Here is a 20,075-nt window from a genome sequence, read left to right as displayed (position 1 = left end):
TTACGGTCCAATGCGGCGTGCGCCACTCAGTTGCTGACGTCAAAAGAGCTTCGGCTGATACCACGACGTCGGGATACCCATAACTACTCCCACGTAGATGGTTAGTGCGTATAGACCAAATGGCCAGACTCAGATCAAATACCAAGATCTCGTTAAGCGTGTTAAGTAACCGCGAACGCCGACCAGGGCCAGGCCCACCTCTCACCTAGGCGGTCTCAACCTGCCCTGTCGCTCCGCCACAAAGATCCACTTGCGGGTACTCCTACGAGCCGACCCGACTTTAGTCACCACATGTGTCATGTATATAGTATATAAGTATATACCCGTGATCACCGCCCAGGTGATCACGGCCCGATAGTATAGCACAGCAGACGGACAAGGATGAAGGGCCACTGATGGAAACTAGCATCCTATACTAAGCACGTAGGATTGCAGGTAAAGGTAACAACAGTAGTAGCAAGGATAGGCTATGCATCAGGATAGGATATCGGAAAGCAGTAACATGCTACACTACTCTAATGCAAGCAGTATAGAGAAGAATAGGCGATATCTGGTGATCAGGGGGGGGCTTGCCTGGTTGCTCTGGCAAGTAGGAGGGGCCGTCAACTCCGTAGTCGAACTGGGCAGCAGCAGTGTCGGTCTCGTAGTCTACCGGAGAGAAGAGGGGGAAGAAACAGTAAATACAATGCAAACATAAACATGACGATGTGTGACATGACAATGAGCAGTGCGAGGTGTGTCCTAACGCGACAGTAGGTGCTGCCGGCGAAGGGGGGGAACATCCGGGAAAGTATTCCCGATGTTTTGCGTTTTCGGACAGATGGACCGGAGGGGGAAAGTTGCGAGTTCGATATGTTAGGGAGGTGTGGTGGACGAACGGACCGCGCATCCGGATTCGTCTCGTCGTTCTGAGCAACTTTCATGTAGAAAACATTTTCATCCGAGTTACGGTTTAAAAGATATAAATTTTCAAAGATTATTGGAATTTCTGGAATTATTTGAATTTAGCAAAAATGAATTATGACATCAGCATGAGGTAACGCTGACGTCAGCAGGTCAACAGGTCGGCTGACCAGTCAAACCAGACAGGTGGGTCCAGTGGGACCCACATGTCATTGACAGGGCACTAACAGAGTTTTATAACTAACTTAAACAAGGTTATTAGCAGGTAGGCCCCACCTGTGAGTGCCTATTTAGATTAATTAATTAGTTTTATTTTATAAAAACATTTTATTTAGTTTACTTATGCGGCGGGGCCCGCATGTCAGCGTCACAGAGACGCCCAGTCAGCATGTTGACTGGGTCAACCCAGTCAACGGGGCCCGCGGGGCCCGCTGGCAGTGACCCGGGGTGGCCCTAGGTGTGCCACGTCAGCGGCGGCCGGCGGCACGTCGCCGGTGACGCCAAACACGGCGGATGGCTTCGGACCTCGTCGGATTTCGCCTACGGGCAAGCGTTTCGCGCGCGCGAGGGCGCGTTCGAACGAGCGGAGCAACGCGCGTCGAACAGCGGTGGTGGCGTCGCCGGAGTTGGCTGGAATCGGCGCCGGCGTCGAGGCCAGCGGCGGAGCGGCTTCGGTCGAAGACGGAAACGGCGAGGCAGCACGCTATTGAGCAAAAGAGGAGGCTGGGGAGGAACTACGTGGTGCGGCGAGTCCAATGGGTACGAGCCCGTGACCAAACCGTCACCGGAGACGCGTCGGCGACGAGCTTCGCGGCGACGCGTTCGGCCTCGTCGTGAGAGCTAGCTAAGGTTCGCGCGAGAGCAAACGGAGAAGGGTAGGAGGTAGAGGAGCTCACCGCGCCGCACAGGAGGCCGGTGAGAGGCTTAGTAGCAGCAGCAGTCGCCGGAGTCAAAGAAGACGGCGGCGACCCGAGGAAGAAGGCGACGGCGTTGGGGGTGATGTAGGGGGTCCCGGCTCGAGCAGGTGGTCGGGGAGGACGGGCTCGACGCGGCGGAGCTCGTGGACACGTCGGGGAGGAGAACGGGGCTCGGTGGCCGCGGCTATGGCGCAGCCATGGCGACGGCGGCGCTCGTTTGCGGTGGGGAACGAGGTGGAGCTGAGGGAGGAGGGAGAGGCGCGATCGAGGAGGCGGGGCGTGGCGGCCTTATCCTCCCCCGTCGCCGGCGAGGGGGTGCGGCGGGGACCTGCCCCTGTTTCGACCCCGGTTGGGGGAACAGGGAAGGGGAGGGCACGGTCGAGCGAGGTGGGCCAGGCCGGCTGGGCCTGGGGTCGGCCCAGTTGGGCCAGGGTCCAGTGGGGGGGTTTCTCTTCTTCTCTTTTTTTTGTTTGTTTCTCCCCTTTTGTATTTTCTTTTTATTTATTTATTTTCTTTTCTATTTTAATTCATTTAAAAGCATTTAGGCATTTTATAAAAATGTGTTTACTTCACCATAATTACCGATGCAACAATTGACATGGCCCGAACATTTTTATTATAATATTTGAAAACTTTTGTCGTTTGACTTATTTAGGATTTAAATTTGAAATGGTTTTGAATTAACCCGAGATTAATTACAGTGACAGAGGTGACGTGCCATCATTAACGTGAGATTACTGTAGCATGACTATCCGGGCGTTACAGCTAACGGATGGGTCTTGTCCATCAAATCATTCTCCTAATGATGTGACACCGTTCATCAAATGACAACACATGTCTATGGTTAGGAAACATAACCATCTTTGATAAACGAGCTAGTCAAGTAGAGGCATACTAGGGACACTTATGTTTTGTCTATGTATTCACACATGTACTAAGTTTCCGGTTAATACAATTCTAGCATGAATAATAAAAATTTATCATGATATAAGGAAATAAATAATAACTTTATTATTGCCCCTAGGGCATATTTCCTTCAGTCTCCCACTTGCACTAGAGTCAATAATCTAGTTCACATCGCCATGTGATTTAACACCAATAGTTCACATCACCATGTGATTAACACCCATAGTTCACATCGCCACGTGACCAACACTCGAAGGGTTTACTAGAGTCAATAATCTAGTTCACATCGCTATGTGATTAACACCCAAGAGCACCAAGGTGTGATCATGTTTTGCTTGTGAGATTAATTTTAGTCTACGGGTCTGCAACATTCAGATCCGTATGTATTTTGCAAATTTCTATGTCTACAATGCTTTGCTCGGAGCTACTCTAGGTAATTGCTCCCACTTTCAATATTTATCCAGATCGAGACTCAGAGTCATCCAGATCGGTGTCAAAGCTTGCATTGATGTAACTCTTTACGACGAACTCTTTATCACCTCCATAACCGAGAAAAATTTCCTTAGTCCTCTAAGGAGAATTTTGACCAATGTCCAGTGATCTACTCCTAGATCAATATTGTATTCCCTTCCCAAACTCAGGGCAGGGTATACAATAGGTCTGGTACATAGCATGGCATACTTTATAGTACCTACGGCTGAGGCATAGAGAATGACTTTCATTCTCTCTCTATCTTCTGCCATGGTCGGGTTTTGAGTCTTACTCAACATCACACCTAGCAACACAGGCAAGAACTCCTTCTTTGACTATTCCATTTTGAACTACTTCAAAATCTTGTCAAGGTATGTACTCATTGAAAAAACTTATCAAGCGTCTTGATCTATCTCTATAGATCTTGATGCTCAATATGTAAGCAGCTTCATCGAGGTCTTTCTTTGAAAAACTCTTTTCAAACACTCCTTTATGCTTTCCAGAAAATTCTACATCATTTCCGATCATCAATATGTCATTCACATATACTTATCAGAAAGGCTGTAGTGCTCCCACTCACGTTCTTGTAAATACAGGCTTCACCGCAAGTCTGTATAAAACCATATGCTTTGATCACACTATCAAAGTGTATATTCCAACTTCGAGAGGCTTGCACCAGTCCATAAATGGATCGCTGGAGCTTGCACACTTTGTTAGCACCTTTAGGATTGAAAAAACCTTCGTGTTGCATCATATACAACTCTTCTTTAAGAAATCCATTAAGGAATGTAGTTTTGACATCCATTTGCCAGATTTCATAAAATGTGGCAATTGGTAACATGATTCGGACAGACTTAAGCATCGCTACGAGTGATAAAATCTTATCGTAGTCAACACATTGAACTTGTCAAAAACTTTTTGCGACAATTCGAGCTTTGCAGATAGTAACACTACTATCAGCGTCCGTCTTCCTCTTGAAGATCCATTTATTCTTACTGACTCACCGATCATTGGGCAAGTCAATCAAAGTCCATACTTTGTTCTCATACATGGATTCCATCTCAGATTTCATGGCCTCAAGCCATTTCACGGAATCTGGGCTCATCATCGCTTCCTCATAGTTCGTAGGTTCGTCATGGTCAAGTAACATGACCTCCAGAACAGGATTACCGTACCACTCTGGTGCGGATCGTACTCTGGTTGACCTACGAGGTTCGGTAGTAACTTGATCTGAAGTTTCATGATCATCATCATTAACTTTCTCACTAATTCGTGTAGGCATCACTGGAACTGATTTCAGTGATGAGCTACTTTCCAATTCGAGAGAAGGTACAATTACCTCATCAAGTTCTACTTTCCTCCCACTCACTTCTTTCGAGAGAAACTCCTTCTCTAAAAAGGATCCATTCTCAGCAAAGAACATCTTGCCTTCTGATCTGTGATAGAAGGTGTACCCAACAGTATCATTTGGGTATCCTATGAAGACACATTTTTCTGACTTGGGTTCGAGCTTATCAGGTTGAAGCTTTTTCACATAACCATCGTAGCCCCAAACTTTAAGAAACGACAGCTTAGGTTTCTTGCTAAACCACAGTTCATACGGTATTGCCTCAACGGATTTAGATGGTGCCCTAGTTAATGTGAATGCAGCTGTCTCTAATGCATAACCCCAAAACGATAATAGTAAATCGGTAAGAGACATCATAGATCGCACCATATCCAATAAATTACGGTTACGACATTCGGACACACCATTATGATCTGGTGTTCCAGGTGGCGTGAGTTGTGAAACTATTCCACATTGTTTCAAATGAAGACCAAACTCGTAACTCAAATATTCACCTCCACGATCAGATCGTAGAAACTTTATTTTCTTGTTACGATGATTTTCCACTTCACTCTGAAATTCTTTGAACTTTTCAAATGTTTCAGACTTATGCTTCATTAAGTAAATATAACCATATCTGCTCAAATCATCTGTGAAGGTAAGAAAATAATGATACCCGCCACGAGCCTCAATACTCATTGGACCACATACATCGGTATGTATTATTTCCAATAAGTCAGTAGCTCGTTCCATTGTTCCGAAGAACGGAGTTTTATTCATCTTGCCCATGAGGCACGGTTCGCAAGCACCAAGTGATTCCAAAAGCCCATCAGCATGGAGTTTCTTCATGCGCTTTATAACGATATGACCTAAACGACAGTGCCACAAATAAGTTGCACTATCATTATTAACTTTGCATCTTTTGGCTTCAATATTATGAATATGTGTATCACTACGATCGAGATCCAACAAACTATTTTCATTGGGTGTATGACCATCGAAGGTTTTATTCATGTAAACAGAACAACAATTATTCTATGACTTTAAATGAATAACCGTATTGCAATAAACATGATCAAATCATATTGATGCTCAACGCAAACACCAAATAACATTTATTTAGGTTTCAACACTAATCCCGAAAGTATAGGGAGTGTGCGATGATGATCATATCAATCTTGGAACCACTTCCAACACACATCGTCACTTCACCCTTAGCTAGTCTCAGTTCATTCTGCAACTCCCATTTCGAGTTACTAATCTTAGCACCTGAACCGGTATCAAATACCCAGGGGTTGCTATGAAAACTAGTAAAGTACACATCAATAATCTGTATATCAAATATACCTTTGTTCACTTTGCCATCCTTCTTATCCGCCAAGTATTTGGGGTAGTTCCGCTTCTAGTGACCATTCCCTTTGCAGTAGAAGCACTCAGTTTCAGGCTTAGGTCCAGCTTTGAGCTTCTTCATGGGAGTGGCAACTTGCTTGCCATTCTTCTTGAAGTTCCCTTCCTATCCCTTTGCCCTTTTACTTGAAACTAGTGGTCTTGTCAACCATCAACACTTGATGCTTTTCTTGATTTCCACCTTCGACGATTTTAGCATCACGAAGAGCTTGAGAATCGTTTTCGTCCTCCTTTGCATATTATAGTTCATCACAAAGTTCTAGTAGCTTGGTGATAGTGACTAGAGAACACTATCAATCACTATATTATCTGGAAGATTAACTCCCACTTGATTCAAGCGATTGTAGTACCCAGACAAGTTGAGCACATGCTCATTGGTTGAGTTATTCTCCTCCATCTTGTAGGCAAAGTAATGTCAAAGGTCTCATACCTCTCGACACGGGCATGAGTCTGAAATACTAATTTCAACTCTTGGAACATCTTATATGCTCCATGACGTTCAAAACGTTTTTGAAGTCCCGGTTTCAAGCCGTAAAGCATGGTGCACTAAACTATCAAGTAGTCATCATATCGAGCTTGCCAAACGTTCATAACGTTTGCATATACTCCTGCAATACGTCTGTCACCTAGTGGTGCATCAAGGACATAATTCTTCTGTGCAGCAATGAGGATAATCCTCAGGTCATGGACCTAGTCCGCATCATTGCTACTATCATCTTTCAACTTAGTTTTCTCTAGGAACATATCAAAAATAAAACAGGGAAGATATACGCGAGCTATTGATCTATAACATAGATATGCAAATACTATCAGGACTAAGTTCATGATAAATTAAAGTTCAATTAATCATATTACTTAAGAACTCCCACTTAGATAGACATCCCTCTAATCATCTAAGTGATCACGTGATCCATATCAACTAAACCATGTCCGATCATCACGTGAGATGGAGTTGTTTTCAATGGTGAACATCACTATGTTGATCATATCTACTATATGATTCACGCTCGACCTTTCGGTCTCAGTGTTCCGAGGCCATATCTGCATATGCTAGGCTCGTCAAGTTTAACCCGAGTATTCTGCGTGTGCAAAACTGGCTTGCACCCGTTGTATGTGAACGTAGAGCTTATCACACCCGATCATCACATGGTGTCTCGGCACGACGAACTGTCGCAACGGTGCATACTCAGGGAGAACACTTATACCTTGAAATTTAGTGAGAGATCATCTTATAATGCTACCGTCGAACTAAGCAAAATAAGATGCATAAAAGGATAAACATCACATGCAATCAATATAAGTGATATGATATGGCCATCATCATCTTGTGCCTTTGATCTCCATCTCCAAAGCACCGTCATGATCACCATCGTCACCGGCTTGACACCTTGATCTCCATCGAAGCATCGTTGTCGTCTCGCCAACTATTGCTACTACGACTATCGCTACCGCTTAGTGATAAAGTAAAGCAATTACATGGCGATTGCATTTCATACAATAAAGCGACAACCATATGGCTCCTGCCAGTTGCCGATAACTGTGTTACAAAACATGATCATCTCATACAACAATTTATATAATCATGTCTTGACCATATCACATCACAACATGCCCTGCAAAAACAAGTTAGACGTCCTCTACTTTGTTGTTGCAAGTTTTACGTGGCTGCTACGGGATTTAGCAAGAACCGTTCTTACCTACGCATCAAAACCACAACGATTTTTCATCAAGTTTGCTGTTTTAACCTTCAACAAGGACCGGGCGTAGTCACACACGATTTGACTAAAGTTGGAGAAACAGATACCCACTAGCCACCTGTGTGCGAAGCACGGCGGTAGAACCAGTCTCATGAACGCGGTCATGTAATGTCGGCCTGGGCCGCTTCATCCAACAATACCGCCGAATCAAAGTATGACATGCTGGTAAGCAGTATGACTATTATCGCCCACAACTCTTTGTGTTCTACTCGTGCATATAACATCTACGCATAGACCTGGCTCGGATGCCACTGTTGGGGAATGCAGTAATTTCAAAAAAATTCATACGATCACGCAAGATCTATCTAGGAGAAGCATAGCAACGAGCGGGGAGAGTGTGTCCACGTACCCTCGTAGACCAAAAGCGGAAGCGTTTTATCAACGCGGTTGATGTAGTTGTACGTCTTCACGATCCGACCGATCCTAGCACCGAACGTACGGCACCTCCGTGTTCAGCACACGTTCAGCTCGATAACGTCCCTCATACTCTTGATCCAGTTGAGGCCGGGGGAGAGTTTCGTCAGCATGACGGCGTGGCGACGGTGATGATGAAGTTACCGGTGCAAGGCTTCACCTAAGCACTACGCCGATATGACCGAGGTGTTAACTGTGGAGGGGGGCGCCGCACACGGTTAGGAACAATTGATGTGTGTTCTAGGGGTGCCCTCCCCACGTATATAAAGGAGGGAGAGGGAGGGAGGCAGCCTAGGGCGCGCCCAAGGAGGAGGAATCCTACTTGGGCCCCTAGTCCAATTCGGCCCCGCTTGCCATATTTGGACAAGGGGGAAAGGAAGGAGGGGGGAGGGGAAGGAAGTAGGAGTCCTACTTCATACTTTCCTTTTCCTCCTCTCCTTTTCCCTTTCTCCCCACGAGGCTAGCCCTATAGGGGGCGCACCAGCCCCTTGTGGGCTGGTGTGTTCCCTTACTTGGCCCATAAAGCCCATATCTTTGCCGGGGGTTGCCCGGAAGCCCTTCCGGTGACCTGGTATCACCCGGAACACTTCCGGTGTCCGAATATAGCCTTCCAATATATGAATCTTTACCTCTCGACCATTTCGAGACTCCTCTTCATGTCCGTTATCTCATCTGGAACTCCGAACAAACTTCGATCATCAAATCACATAAGTCATAATACAAATCGTCATCGAACATTAAGCGTGTGGACCCTACGGGTTCGAGAACTATGTAGACATGACCGAGACACATCTCCGGTCAATAACCAATAGCGGAACCTGGATGCTCATATTGGCTCCTACATATTCTACGAAGATCTTTATCGGTCAAACCGCATAACAACATACGTTGTTCCCTTTGTCATCGGTATGTTACTTGCCCGAGATTCGATCGTGGTATCCTCATACCTAGTTCAATCTCGTTACTAGCAAGTCTCTTTACTCATTCCGTAATGCATCATCCCGCAACTAACTCTTTAGTCACATTGCTTGCAAGGCTTATAGTGATGTGCATTACCGAGAGGGCCCAGAGATACCTCTCCGATACACGGAGTGACAAATCCTAATCTCGATCTATGCCAACCCAACAAACACCTTCGGAGACACCTGTAGAGCATCTTTATAATCACCCAGTTACGTTGTGACGTTTGATAGCACACAAGGTGTTCCTCTAGTATTCGGGAGTTGCATAATCTCATAGCCAGAGGAACATGTATAAGTCATGAAGAAAGCAATAGCAATAAAACTTAATGATCATAATGCTAAGCTAACGGATGGGTCTTGTCCATCACATCATTCTCCTAATGATGTGACCCCGTTCATCAAATGACAACACATATCTATGGTTAGGAAACATAACCATCTTTGATAAACGAGCGTCAAGTAGAGGCATACTAGGGACACTTATGTTTTTTCTATGTATTCACACATGTACAAAGTTTCCGGTTAATACAATTCTAGCATGAATAATAAACATTTATCATGAAATAAGGAAATAAATAATAACTTTATTATTGCCTCTAGGGCATATTTCCTTCAGGAGGTGCATACCCTCCAAACGTAACAAGATAGGGATTGCTTTTGTGCTTGAAAAGACAAACTCCTAAACACTCAAACTCTCTCAAGATGGCTTTTTAATTGGATAGGAAAGAGGAAAAAGCAAGAGGGGATTAGATCTCAAAGGATTGACCTGGATGGGTGGAGTAGAAAGCCCTTGAAATCAGCATAAGGAGGTGGAGTTCTCTCTCAAAACATATGATGTGAGTGGAGTTTGCTTTGAGTGAACAGGTGGGGGCATAAATAGGAGGGGCCGGAAATCTAATTGTTACCAACTTTATTACATAGCTCGGAAGCTCCCACGTGAACAAGGAGACAACTTTCAGACGGTTCAGAAGGTCCAACTAAGGATCATTCGTAGGCTCTGAGAGGTACACTTCAGCAATGGCACACACTTCAATTTTCTCCTCAAAAATTCCGACTGGCACAACAACAAAAGGTTTATAGATGCTTCGGTGATTCCGAATTAAACATTTGGAAGCTCTGAATGGAAAGAGGTATGCAACAACTATATCTAGTGAAAGGTTCCGCGATTCCGACTGGAAGAGCTCGGAAGCTCCGAAGTGAATGGAACTAGGTAGATATAGTGGAGGAATCTTTGAAGGAATTTTAGGGTTTTGAAGTTTGGTCTTTAAGCACATGGAGCACGAAACTCACCACAACATCTTCATCACAGTTTGATAGTACCGTCATTGCCTATGGACTCAATGTGGTCTTGGCCACTAAAATGACGTCCTTAGACTTGGCCAACACTTGTCTTGATGCAATTTGTAGGGGTCACCTTCTATTACTTTGTTGCACCCAGAAGGAACTTTTCCTGAAATAAACTTGTATGAGGTATTAGTTCCTTGAGATATGTTGACATTAATAATCAAAATCCACCAATGAAATTATATGCACTTTCAAGTTCCTATTTTGTAGGACAATGGTAGTGATATTTTGTGTTGGGATTTGACCCCTTCTTGCAAATGCAATTCAAAGAGCACTTGCAAACTTTACTTGTAGACAATCCAGAAATCTCCCAACAACCAGCAAAGACAAATTTCTTCATAGGTAAAAAATATTCTTAAGCAGGCTTGGAAGCAAAAGCTTTTGGCGTAAAGAATTCAAACCTTTGCATGGAGGCTATTAAGGAAAGCTCTCCCCAGTGGGCTCAGAGCGGGCATGTACTGAGTTTATATAAACTAAACTTGTTGCAGGTGTGGCCGACTTAGATGATATGCTCCTCTTCCTTGTATGTTTTTTTTGCGAAAGTAGCCTAGTTTTCTAGCCTGTGGTACTTTAGGGTTTGGTACTTTTGCATTCAATCATGACAACAGGAAAAGCATAATTCAACATTTACTTTTATGAACCACACCTACAACTATGTGAAAACTTGTTTACTTTCTTACGGTGCCTTTGGAAGGCTGGAAAATGATCGTCTTTTCTATAGGAAAAAAATTCTCTCCCCATTAGGTACATTAGATGGAGAATGCAATCACTGTCTGCAACACTTACTCTGATGAGCAGGACCAGCCTCTTGATAAAAAATAAGCTCTAATGACTCTAACCATGCCTTGCCTTCCCAATGTTGCTCTATTTCTACATATCTTTATTGTGGAGCCAAAGATCTCTTTTGGATGCTTCTAGGAAGAGCTCCAAGGTCGTTGGAAGGTTGCACCTTACAACAATAAGATTAGGCTTTTATATTCAAATCCCTGATAAAGAAGTCTCATCCAGTATAATGGTTGAAGCCACAATGGATCAAGCTTCTTCTCCACTTGTGGTTGGAGCTGGAGCATTGCATCTAGCTGCAGTCATTGCTAGGAAGCTCAACATTCAGAGACCTACTTTTCATACAGACAACCTATCTTTGTCCAAAGGTGTTACCGCCAAGGATGACAATTCTGCTTGTACTCGTTGGGACATTACGGAACACCTTCTTGCGTTCTTTTGCAACTCCACACAGTTCAACCCCTTAATCTTTCATATCAAAAGGGATCTCAATGGAGTTGTGCACGACTGTGCTCATTGGGTTCTAAATATAAGCACGGAACCTGTTTCGTGCATCAAACTAGCTCATAGACAAACCGCTTGTCCAACTTTAGCCGCATTCCCACAGTTGGTTTGCCCAGGTGTTGTTATTCACCGTTGTAATTTGTATTTGATCTATGTTTGAATGAATTTGGCGCCTCGTGCACCCCCCTCTTGTTAGAAAAAAAAACTAGTTGTTGAACACAAAATAGAAAGAAAAAAGGGTGAACCAACATGTGGTTGGATAGTTAGAAGGACTGTGGTATTCTCAGCCCACCAGGGTTCAAGTCCTGGTGCTCGCATTTATTCCTGGATTTATTTCAGGATTTCTGGCGATGCACATTCAGTCTTTCGGAGGTGCTCACAGGGGTAGGGTGTGCGTATGTGCGTTCATAAGGGTGAGTATATGCGCGTGTATATGAGCGCTTGTGTCTGTACTGTATTAAAAAAAGTAATCTCGCCCCTGTAGATGGGGTAAAACAAAAATGACCTATGCGCGTGTAAATACTTCACTTAAGTGAAAAACAAAAGGGGAGAGGAAAATAAAAATCTTATCTCATCTTCTCCCACACAGAGCTTCCCCGCTCCAGGCTCTCCACGTGACCTCTCTCAGCTCGCGGTCAGCACCTCACATCCCCGCGCGCGCACAGTCGCGCAGAGCCACTGCCGCCTCCAGCTCCAGGCCGCATGTCTCTCCTCAGCTCCCCCACGCCGTTCGGCGCGGCCACCGCCGCCCGCCATCGCCTCCCACTCCTGGGCCGCCGCGCCGCGCTGCATGTGGCGCTCGCGCGCCGGGCCGGCGTCTCGTCCCGCACGCAGCGGCGCCTCGAGGAGCGCGGCGGCAAGAAGCGCCGCGGCGGCGTCGAGACCCCCGACGCGGACGAGGACACCGGCCCGGCGTGGGAGGGCGTGGAGTGGGAGGGGGAGCCGCTGGGGTTCGAGGTGTCGACGGAGCCCATGCCGTACCTGCCGGACCCGGAGAAGCCCGACTTCTGGGAGGGGCCCAACATGGAGGTCCTCGGCTTCTTCGTGCAGTACATGTGGGCCTTCGGCGTCTTCTTCTCCGTGAGCACCTCCTCCTCCTCCATTACTTCGCGCTGTAGCACAGTTCTGTGACGTAGGATCTGAATATAGTTTCTCAAAGGGGAAATCTTCAGTTTTTCTTGAGAGGTCCGCGCCAGAGAAATTTGGTTTGCAGTGGAATAGCTCTAAGTTGAAATGTTTCCCACATAAGGAAGTGGAAGTCAGCATGAAGCAATCCCTTGAATTCGACAAGCTGGGACTGCCATTAAAATTGCTTAGATCGCGAGTAATTATCTGCTAAATCATTTCTAATAGTTGCAAACAGAGAGGGCTCCATGTTCATGTTATAATCACTCTTTGTAGTGCACTAAGCTACTGAATTCTTTTCCTCATGTGAACCAAAAGAGTGAATCCTTTCCAATGTCTAGAACTCTGCTGGTACTTGTTTAGATTGCTGAAAACATACATGAAGCTATTTGTTTACATTTGCTGACTGCTTAACAAGAGATAATTTACCACTTCTTTGTTAGCTTACATTGCTGGCTAACATTCCTGACCTGTGTTTGATCATTGGCATTATGACAACTTAACCACCTATTGTTGCAGATGTCCACTCAATAAGTAGAGATAGCTCTACCTGTTATCCCATCCACTTAGATCATCACATTAATCCATCCATTTAACCATGTTAATTCTCATGCAATGGAAGTGATTTTAAAAAAAAAATTGCACACTTGTGCAGTTGGTTGCTTGCGGCGTTGCCGTGGCTACATATAACGATGGGGCATCAGACTTCAGAGACACTCCTGCTTTTAAGGAATCAACCCAAGTCCAGGAGTTCCCCGAAGAGTCAGAATCATCTGGCGCCGATGTGTTTGAAGGTAATCCAACTGAGGTAGCACCAGCTCTTGAGTAGGACTGTCAAGGAGACATCAGGAAAAAGAAATGAAGGCTCTCTCTTTGAGCTATAGGGCCCTGCAGTAGCCAGTAAACTTGTACAACATTCAGTGGAAGCTTGCAACCATAGTGTTAAGGAAATTGGCTGCCATGGTTTGGAAAAGGAAATTAGCGGGCGATCACTATGTACTGAATTATCTCTTGAATAATCCTACCTCGAGATCAGAATATGTAAATGGTTAATTAGTGGTGATGAAATTCAGCTATGCTTCTATTTTTATTGTTGTTTTATTTTGATTTTGGTACTCCAATGGTTTGCTTAGATGTCTGTGTAAGAAGCAGACTTGTGTGATTTGACTGCTTCCTGTCATCTACCTACAAAAATGTATATTCTGAGCTTATATTATTTCACATATCTCATTCTGCTCTGTATTGAACTTTCCTTGAATTGCTTTATGTTGAAAGTAGAAAATAATTTATCAACGATTAGCTATGATTCGATTCAACCAACGGTTACCACTTATCCGTCTCACTAATTTTTATGCTTATAATCTTCTGCAAGAACTTTTTGCATTCATACCAATCGAGATTAGCCAGTAAGACATGTACAAGATTCAAGTTAAAACTTGAAATCATGGTACTAATATATACATATTTTTTTTCCTTGGATAATCCTTCACTTTTAGAAAAATATGTAGTTTGTAGTGGTAATAACATGTTAAATTTTCATGTTTTTTCTTGTACTCAAAAGGTTTGCGATCACATGGTTCTTTAAAAAAAACTTAAAAGACCTACACAACTTTGTATATTGTGATGAAATCCATCTTTTTCCCCTCTTGGGCGATAGTATATATGTCAAAATACAAAAGAAAAAATGTAAATTTTTAGTACTGATTAAATTCAGCTATATTTTTGGAAGTGTATACGGCTCGATCTACTGCAAGTTAGTAGGTAGATGATAGGATTGTAATGTAATTTCACATTTCATAGACTGTATGCAACTTGGTCTTTTTAAAAAAAAAACATGCATTGTGTAGTTGCACATTTATAAGTTGTCTCCCGGCTTTAGCTGAAACGCGCCCCCAACAGGCCCTCCCCAGACGTTTTTTCCGTGCCGGCGTCCAAAAATCGGCCCAGACGCGCTCCCAGGAGCACGTTTTTCGCCGGCTTGGGCTGAAATCGGCGCCGGCGGCCTCAGGCCGAACCCGGCGCGCTGGGGGGCGCCGGGGCGAGCGGTTTTGGCGCGAAAGAGCCGCGGGCCCGCCGAGTTAGCGGCACGCGCCTTGTCTTCCCCAGAACGCCTCGGTTTCCCGCGGGGAATCAATGGCAAGACTGCTGCCGGTCAGCTTTGCGATTAATTCCTCACGGGCGGCGCTTCACGGGCTGGCCGGCGCGGCGACGCCTCCCCTTCCGCCACGCGTTCACACGACCTGGGGCTATAAAACCAGAGGCTTCCCCTCGCCGCTGGCCACACCAGCCCGAGCCGCCGAGCCCAAACCAGCCGCCGTCCCGCCCATCCGCCGTCGAGCTCTGCCGCTCTCCCCTTCCCTTCCTTTCCCCTTTCCCTCTCCATGGCCGAATGCTTCCCCGGCAACGCCGCGGCGGCCAACGGCTTCGGCCGCCGCTCGCTCCAGGAGTGGGAGGCGTGGCTCCTGTTTGAGGCCAACATCCCGGCGCCGTCGGACATGCGCGTCGGGCCGGCGGGGTGGAGGCTCAGCAACGGGGGCGTCCCCATTCCCCCGGTGCCCAACGCCGACGCGTGCCCCGGCATCTTCGCCGCTGAGGTCGACCGCGTGCGTTCGTCCCTGACGGACGAGCAACGCGCCCTCCCCCAGTACGCCGCCGACAACCACGCGGCGTGGGCGTAGTACTTCCAGCGCCAGCAGGCGCAGCGGCTGGCGTCCACGAACGGGGCGCCGGTGGTGGGCGGCATCAAGAACAGCGACGGCCGCCGCGTCTGGTGGGGCGTCCCCGACCGCACACTCCACGAGGTATTGTTGTGCCTCGAGGACGGCAATGACCGCCGCTGGCATACCCTGCCGCGGCGGCCCCCCTCCCCCCCCCCCCCCCCCCCGGAGCGCCGGGCCATGGGCGCTCAGGAGGTTCGGCTCCTCCTCCTCGTCCTCCTCTCAGTCGTCCTCCCGCTCCTCCTCCCACTCTTCCGGCTCGCCGGCGCTGTTCGGCGTCAATGCCGAGCCCGCCGCGGAGACGCCGCTCGGCCGGCACACCCACAGCGCCGGCATCGTCATCAATGAGGGTGGCAGGCGCGCCCCCTCCTCGGCTCCTCCGCGCTACGTCAAGCCAAAGATGGAGCCGGGGCTCGCCGCCGTCAAGACGGAGCCGGGGCTCCCCGTCGTGAAGACGGAGCCCGGGCTCGCCGGCGGCGTCCAGGAGGAGGAGCTCGACGGCTGGGCGCAGACGGAGCTGCAGCGCCAGTGCCTCGCCTTCGAGCGCTTCGAAGCTCGGCGCCGTGGCCGGGACAAGGGAGCGTGGTCGTCATCGATGACAACAACGACAATGACGTGCCGCCGCCGCCGGTCTGCCATGGAGACGCCGGGGAGGGGTCCAGCAGGGGCGACCGCGCAATCAAGAAGGAGATGGCTGCCGCCGACGACGAGGACGGCGGCGACGTAGGCGACTCCGCCGCACTCAGCGACTTCTTCGCCCCGTAGTTGGTTTTTTTAAATAACTTATGTAACGCCGAACATGTCCAATTTTATGTCAAGTTTGCCGAATTTAGCCGAACTTTGCCGAATTTGGTTTTTTCCCGCGTCTGAGGGACGACCCTCGCCGATTTTAGCGCAGCGTAAAATCGCCGCCCAGGGGGCCAACGGCTGGAGATGCTCTAAGACCAAAGGGGAGGCGCTGGCTTCTGTGGAGGGGGGCTAGCTCAACCGCCGGATCCCCAACCAACCACAACCCCACGAGACGGGCGCCGGAACTGGAATTCCCACGGAGACAGGGAACCATAAAGCGGACAGAGTATGCACGAACAAATCTTCTTCCTCCCAGTACAGTTCTTCCGTAGCTTTAAGCGTTTCATGACCCGAAAGCGAAATGATCTCCGAGGCCTTTGCGCCCCCGCTCACACGATGCATGGCTGCTGGTTGGCGGTTGCGCTGCACGAGAAAGCAGCGGCCCGCCAGCTAGGGCGAGGCGGCGCGGCGCCCCTATATACGCACGACGCTGCATGATGCCTGCACATCCGCCATTCCCTGACGCGCACAGGTTCGTTCGGAGCTAGCAGGCTGTCTTCTACCGTCGGCGCGCGCAGGATGATCCCGGAGGGCGCGGCGGAGCTGGTGTCCCTGCTGGCACCCCTGCTCGTCGTCGTGGGCGTGGCCGCGGTGATCGCGTCGGCGTTGGCGGGCGGGGGCGCGCGCGAGGCGGAGGCGCAGGTGGAGGCTCAGGCGAGGGAGTGGGCGCGGTTCGTGTTCGGCTCCTCGGAGGACGCGGAGCTCGTCGATGGTGCCGGCGGCCGGGCCGACCCCCGGTGGCGCGTGGACGGGCTGGGCTAGTAGCCGTGCACGGCGCACGGTGCACGCACGCGTATGCCTGCTCCATTCTCGCTCGTGTAGGAGGCCAAGCAGTATGGGGTGCCGTATGGAGTAGATTGTTGCAACTTGCAAGCGTCGGGTTTCAACCTATACTTGTTGCTAATTACTGATAGCAGATAAATTTCATGTCGCAAATGGCTTTTCTTCATGTTGCAAATGTTAAGCAGAGGAATTTCATTGTTGCAAGTGTTGCCGTCGTTAAAAGTCGGTAATTTATTATGGCTGTTGTCACTGTCACAACACGAACAGATAATAGTTTGTGTGCGGTCTTAGAGCATCTACAGCTGGACTTGGCAAATCCGACCCCTCAAATACCCACGGATGCGTTTGGACGCGTTCGTTAACAGTGACCGGTCAAGTCTTAAATAGTCCATTCTACAACCGAATATCTCAAATTAGGAACCTTAAATCCATACTATTACATGCAGCGTAAACCTAATATTAGGCGAAGCTCGTCCGGCACCACCGTGCCCATGCCCGACGGCCGGCTGCACTCCCCAGAGTGTTGGTCCAGTCGCCGGCGAGGTGGAGTAGGACATGGGACACGAGCCGGCTCAAGGGACTCGAGGTGCCGCCGTCTCCCATGCCCTACTCTTCCTCGTTGGAGCTCGGATCCCTGACGGTGCCGGTGGATGTCAGATCGATGATGGATCCGTCCTGGGAGGAGCTGGTGACGTCCACCACGACGCGGTTGTGGCGCCCGCACTGGGGCACCATAGAAGGCGCCGAAGAATGCGACTCCGCCTCGCCAACGTTCACCGCTGCAAGGGCTGCCGCCGCCTCCGCCGCCCACTGCCTCGCACGGCGGGCACACCGCGCCATGTTTGCATCAGGCGACGCCATGGTGCATCCTCCAACTCGGCGCGCCAACAGAGGGGTTGTGTGTTCGCCACCGCGTTCGGATGCCAGACGTACCGCACCGCCTCTAGTGAGGCAATGATGGCACACCTAGTGGTGGATCCATGCGCCATTTGGGTGGACGCAATGGATTCCTGACGGAAGAAGTCCAAGCGTTGCCGTTGGGCGTCCTCCTCCCAGAAGCGGCGGAGCGCAAGCCGGATGGTCATCTCCTCCTCGGGGCTGCGTGGGATGAACTCGTGGTCGATGTATCTGGAGGTGTAGGATTTGGATCCGCTGCCCGCCATGGCGAAGAAGGCCGAAGATCGCCGGACGGGAGCTTGGGAGGCGGAGTGGAGTGGCCACGGTGGGGTCGGGTGGGCCAGTGTGGGCTGCGTCCGACGTGGCGGACGTGCCCGGTCCTTTCCATATCCACCCCATATTTGAGCTGGATATGAGGGGTGCTAGTCAGTCCTAGCGTTTGAGACCGGTTTGAGGCATCCGTCTAGGTTGCGTTTCTCTAACCGGTCACTGACCGGGCCGTTCCGCCCGGGCATATGAAGGGGGATTGAGGTGCCCGGTTATAGATGCTCTTACAAGAACTATCCATTCCTAGTTGCATTTTATTTTGGTTCGAGATGACATGGAACCTCAAAATCAAACATTGTAACTTCAGGGTATTTCAACACATAATCCAAATTCTTAAGACTATTTAAACGAAAACCGTAATTGCACTTGTTAGCTGTTCCACTTGTCTTTGACCGAGCATAAGAGCAACTCTAGAAGACCCTGCATCCGGCCGGCCCGCAAAACGTGTTTGTGGTTCGTGGAAAACGGCCTTTGCGGGCTGGCGGACGGCCGCAGATGCAGACGCCCCAAACGGACTCGTATAAAAGGATATTCGCGGAATATACTTTTTTACGGGTCGGCTTTTGCGGGGTCTGCTCGGACACCGCCGCGTCGACCCGCAAACAGAAAACGCCCATTTATCGCATTTGACATAGGTTCCCACAAAATAATTTCAAATTCAAAACAACATAACACAGTTTACGCGCAAATAAAAGCCAAGTTTAGTAGGACAAACGCAAAAGAGGGTCTTGCAAAAGTGACGCCCACGTCCGGCATCATCTTGGTCGATCTTCACTCCGCGCCATCGAGTCCATCTTGAAGTTCATTGCCACACCGAATCCACCTCTGGCGCTTGTTCCAACTCCCGCACTGAAATCATTGACATTGCCACCATATGGATCAGAGAAAACATCTCCGGAACTGTAACATGCACTGGCCGACGCAACCATTCTCCTCTTCAAGATTTCTCTCCTTGCCATATCATGCCATGTTTTGGTGAGGTCGTCCATGTCATTGCGGTTCATTGACATGATCTTGTTCTCTTCGGCGAGCAACTTGGACATGGCTTTATTTTCAGCGGCGCGTGCTCTTCTCTCCTCAATGACCGCTTTGCGCAGCCCCTCTTCCTTGAGCAATTGCCACTTTTCTTGCTTCTCCGTTGCCTTCTTCTCGGCCAACTCTTTCTTGATCTCCAACGACTTCAATAACATCAACAACATCAACTCGTTTGATTGCACCATGGCATCCATCTTCTCCCTCAAGCTCGATGCTTCTTGCTCTCTCTTCATCTTCTCCTTAGTCTTCTTGTCGCCATCGGGCTTGTTCAAATTTCTTGGACCATCATCATCCTCATCTTCATCCATGTTTGTAAGTGAGCCTCTCTTCGGTGGGGATTCTTTATCGATCAACTTTCACTTCTCGCACTTTTGGAGCAACTCCCAATAATGCTCTAGTTTGAAGAATTTGCCTTCTGAAGCTTCCATGTCTTTGTATCTATGTTGGGCAATCTTGTCCTACACAATATGATGCAAATATGATGATGCAAAACAAACTCACATAGTCGGATTCCACGGTTCCATTTGGAGGTGCATTGCGTACTTGCTCCAAGCAAGCTGCCCAACGGCTGCACATAGGCTTGATCACCTCCCAACGCCCTTGAAGCGACCGAAATGTGTGTGGAGTAGTCCTGGCCATCTCCGGCC

The 20,075-nt window shown here is 48.4% G+C and overlaps 1 protein-coding gene across 1 annotated transcript; it reads left to right on the top strand.

Annotated features, from left to right (window-relative positions):
• Window positions 1-12,240: 12,240 nt before the first annotated feature.
• On the top strand, window positions 12,241-14,050 carry LOC109757721 (uncharacterized). The gene is made up of 2 exons (XM_020316547.4): window positions 12,241-12,775; window positions 13,476-14,050. The coding sequence occupies exons 1-2, from the start codon at window positions 12,398-12,400 to the stop codon at window positions 13,647-13,649; spliced, it is 552 nt and encodes a 183-aa protein (XP_020172136.1). The 5' UTR covers window positions 12,241-12,397; the 3' UTR covers window positions 13,650-14,050.
• The last annotated feature ends 6,025 nt before the right edge of the window (window positions 14,051-20,075 follow it).

This window comes from Aegilops tauschii, chromosome 4 (assembly GCF_002575655.3).
Source record: "Aegilops tauschii subsp. strangulata cultivar AL8/78 chromosome 4, Aet v6.0, whole genome shotgun sequence".
Classification (NCBI taxonomy): domain Eukaryota; kingdom Viridiplantae; phylum Streptophyta; class Magnoliopsida; order Poales; family Poaceae; genus Aegilops; species Aegilops tauschii.
The sequence above is the reverse complement of the archived record's forward strand: the minus strand, read 5'-3'. Positions and strand labels throughout refer to the sequence as shown.

Coding starts and splice junctions, on each gene's coding strand:
- LOC109757721 (XM_020316547.4), top strand. CDS start 12,398: ATGTCTCTCCTCAGCTCCCCCACGCCGTTCGGCGCGGCCACCGCCGCC. Junction 12,776..13,475: donor CCTTCGGCGTCTTCTTCTCC/GTGAGCACCTCC, acceptor ACACTTGTGCAG/TTGGTTGCTTGCGGCGTTGC.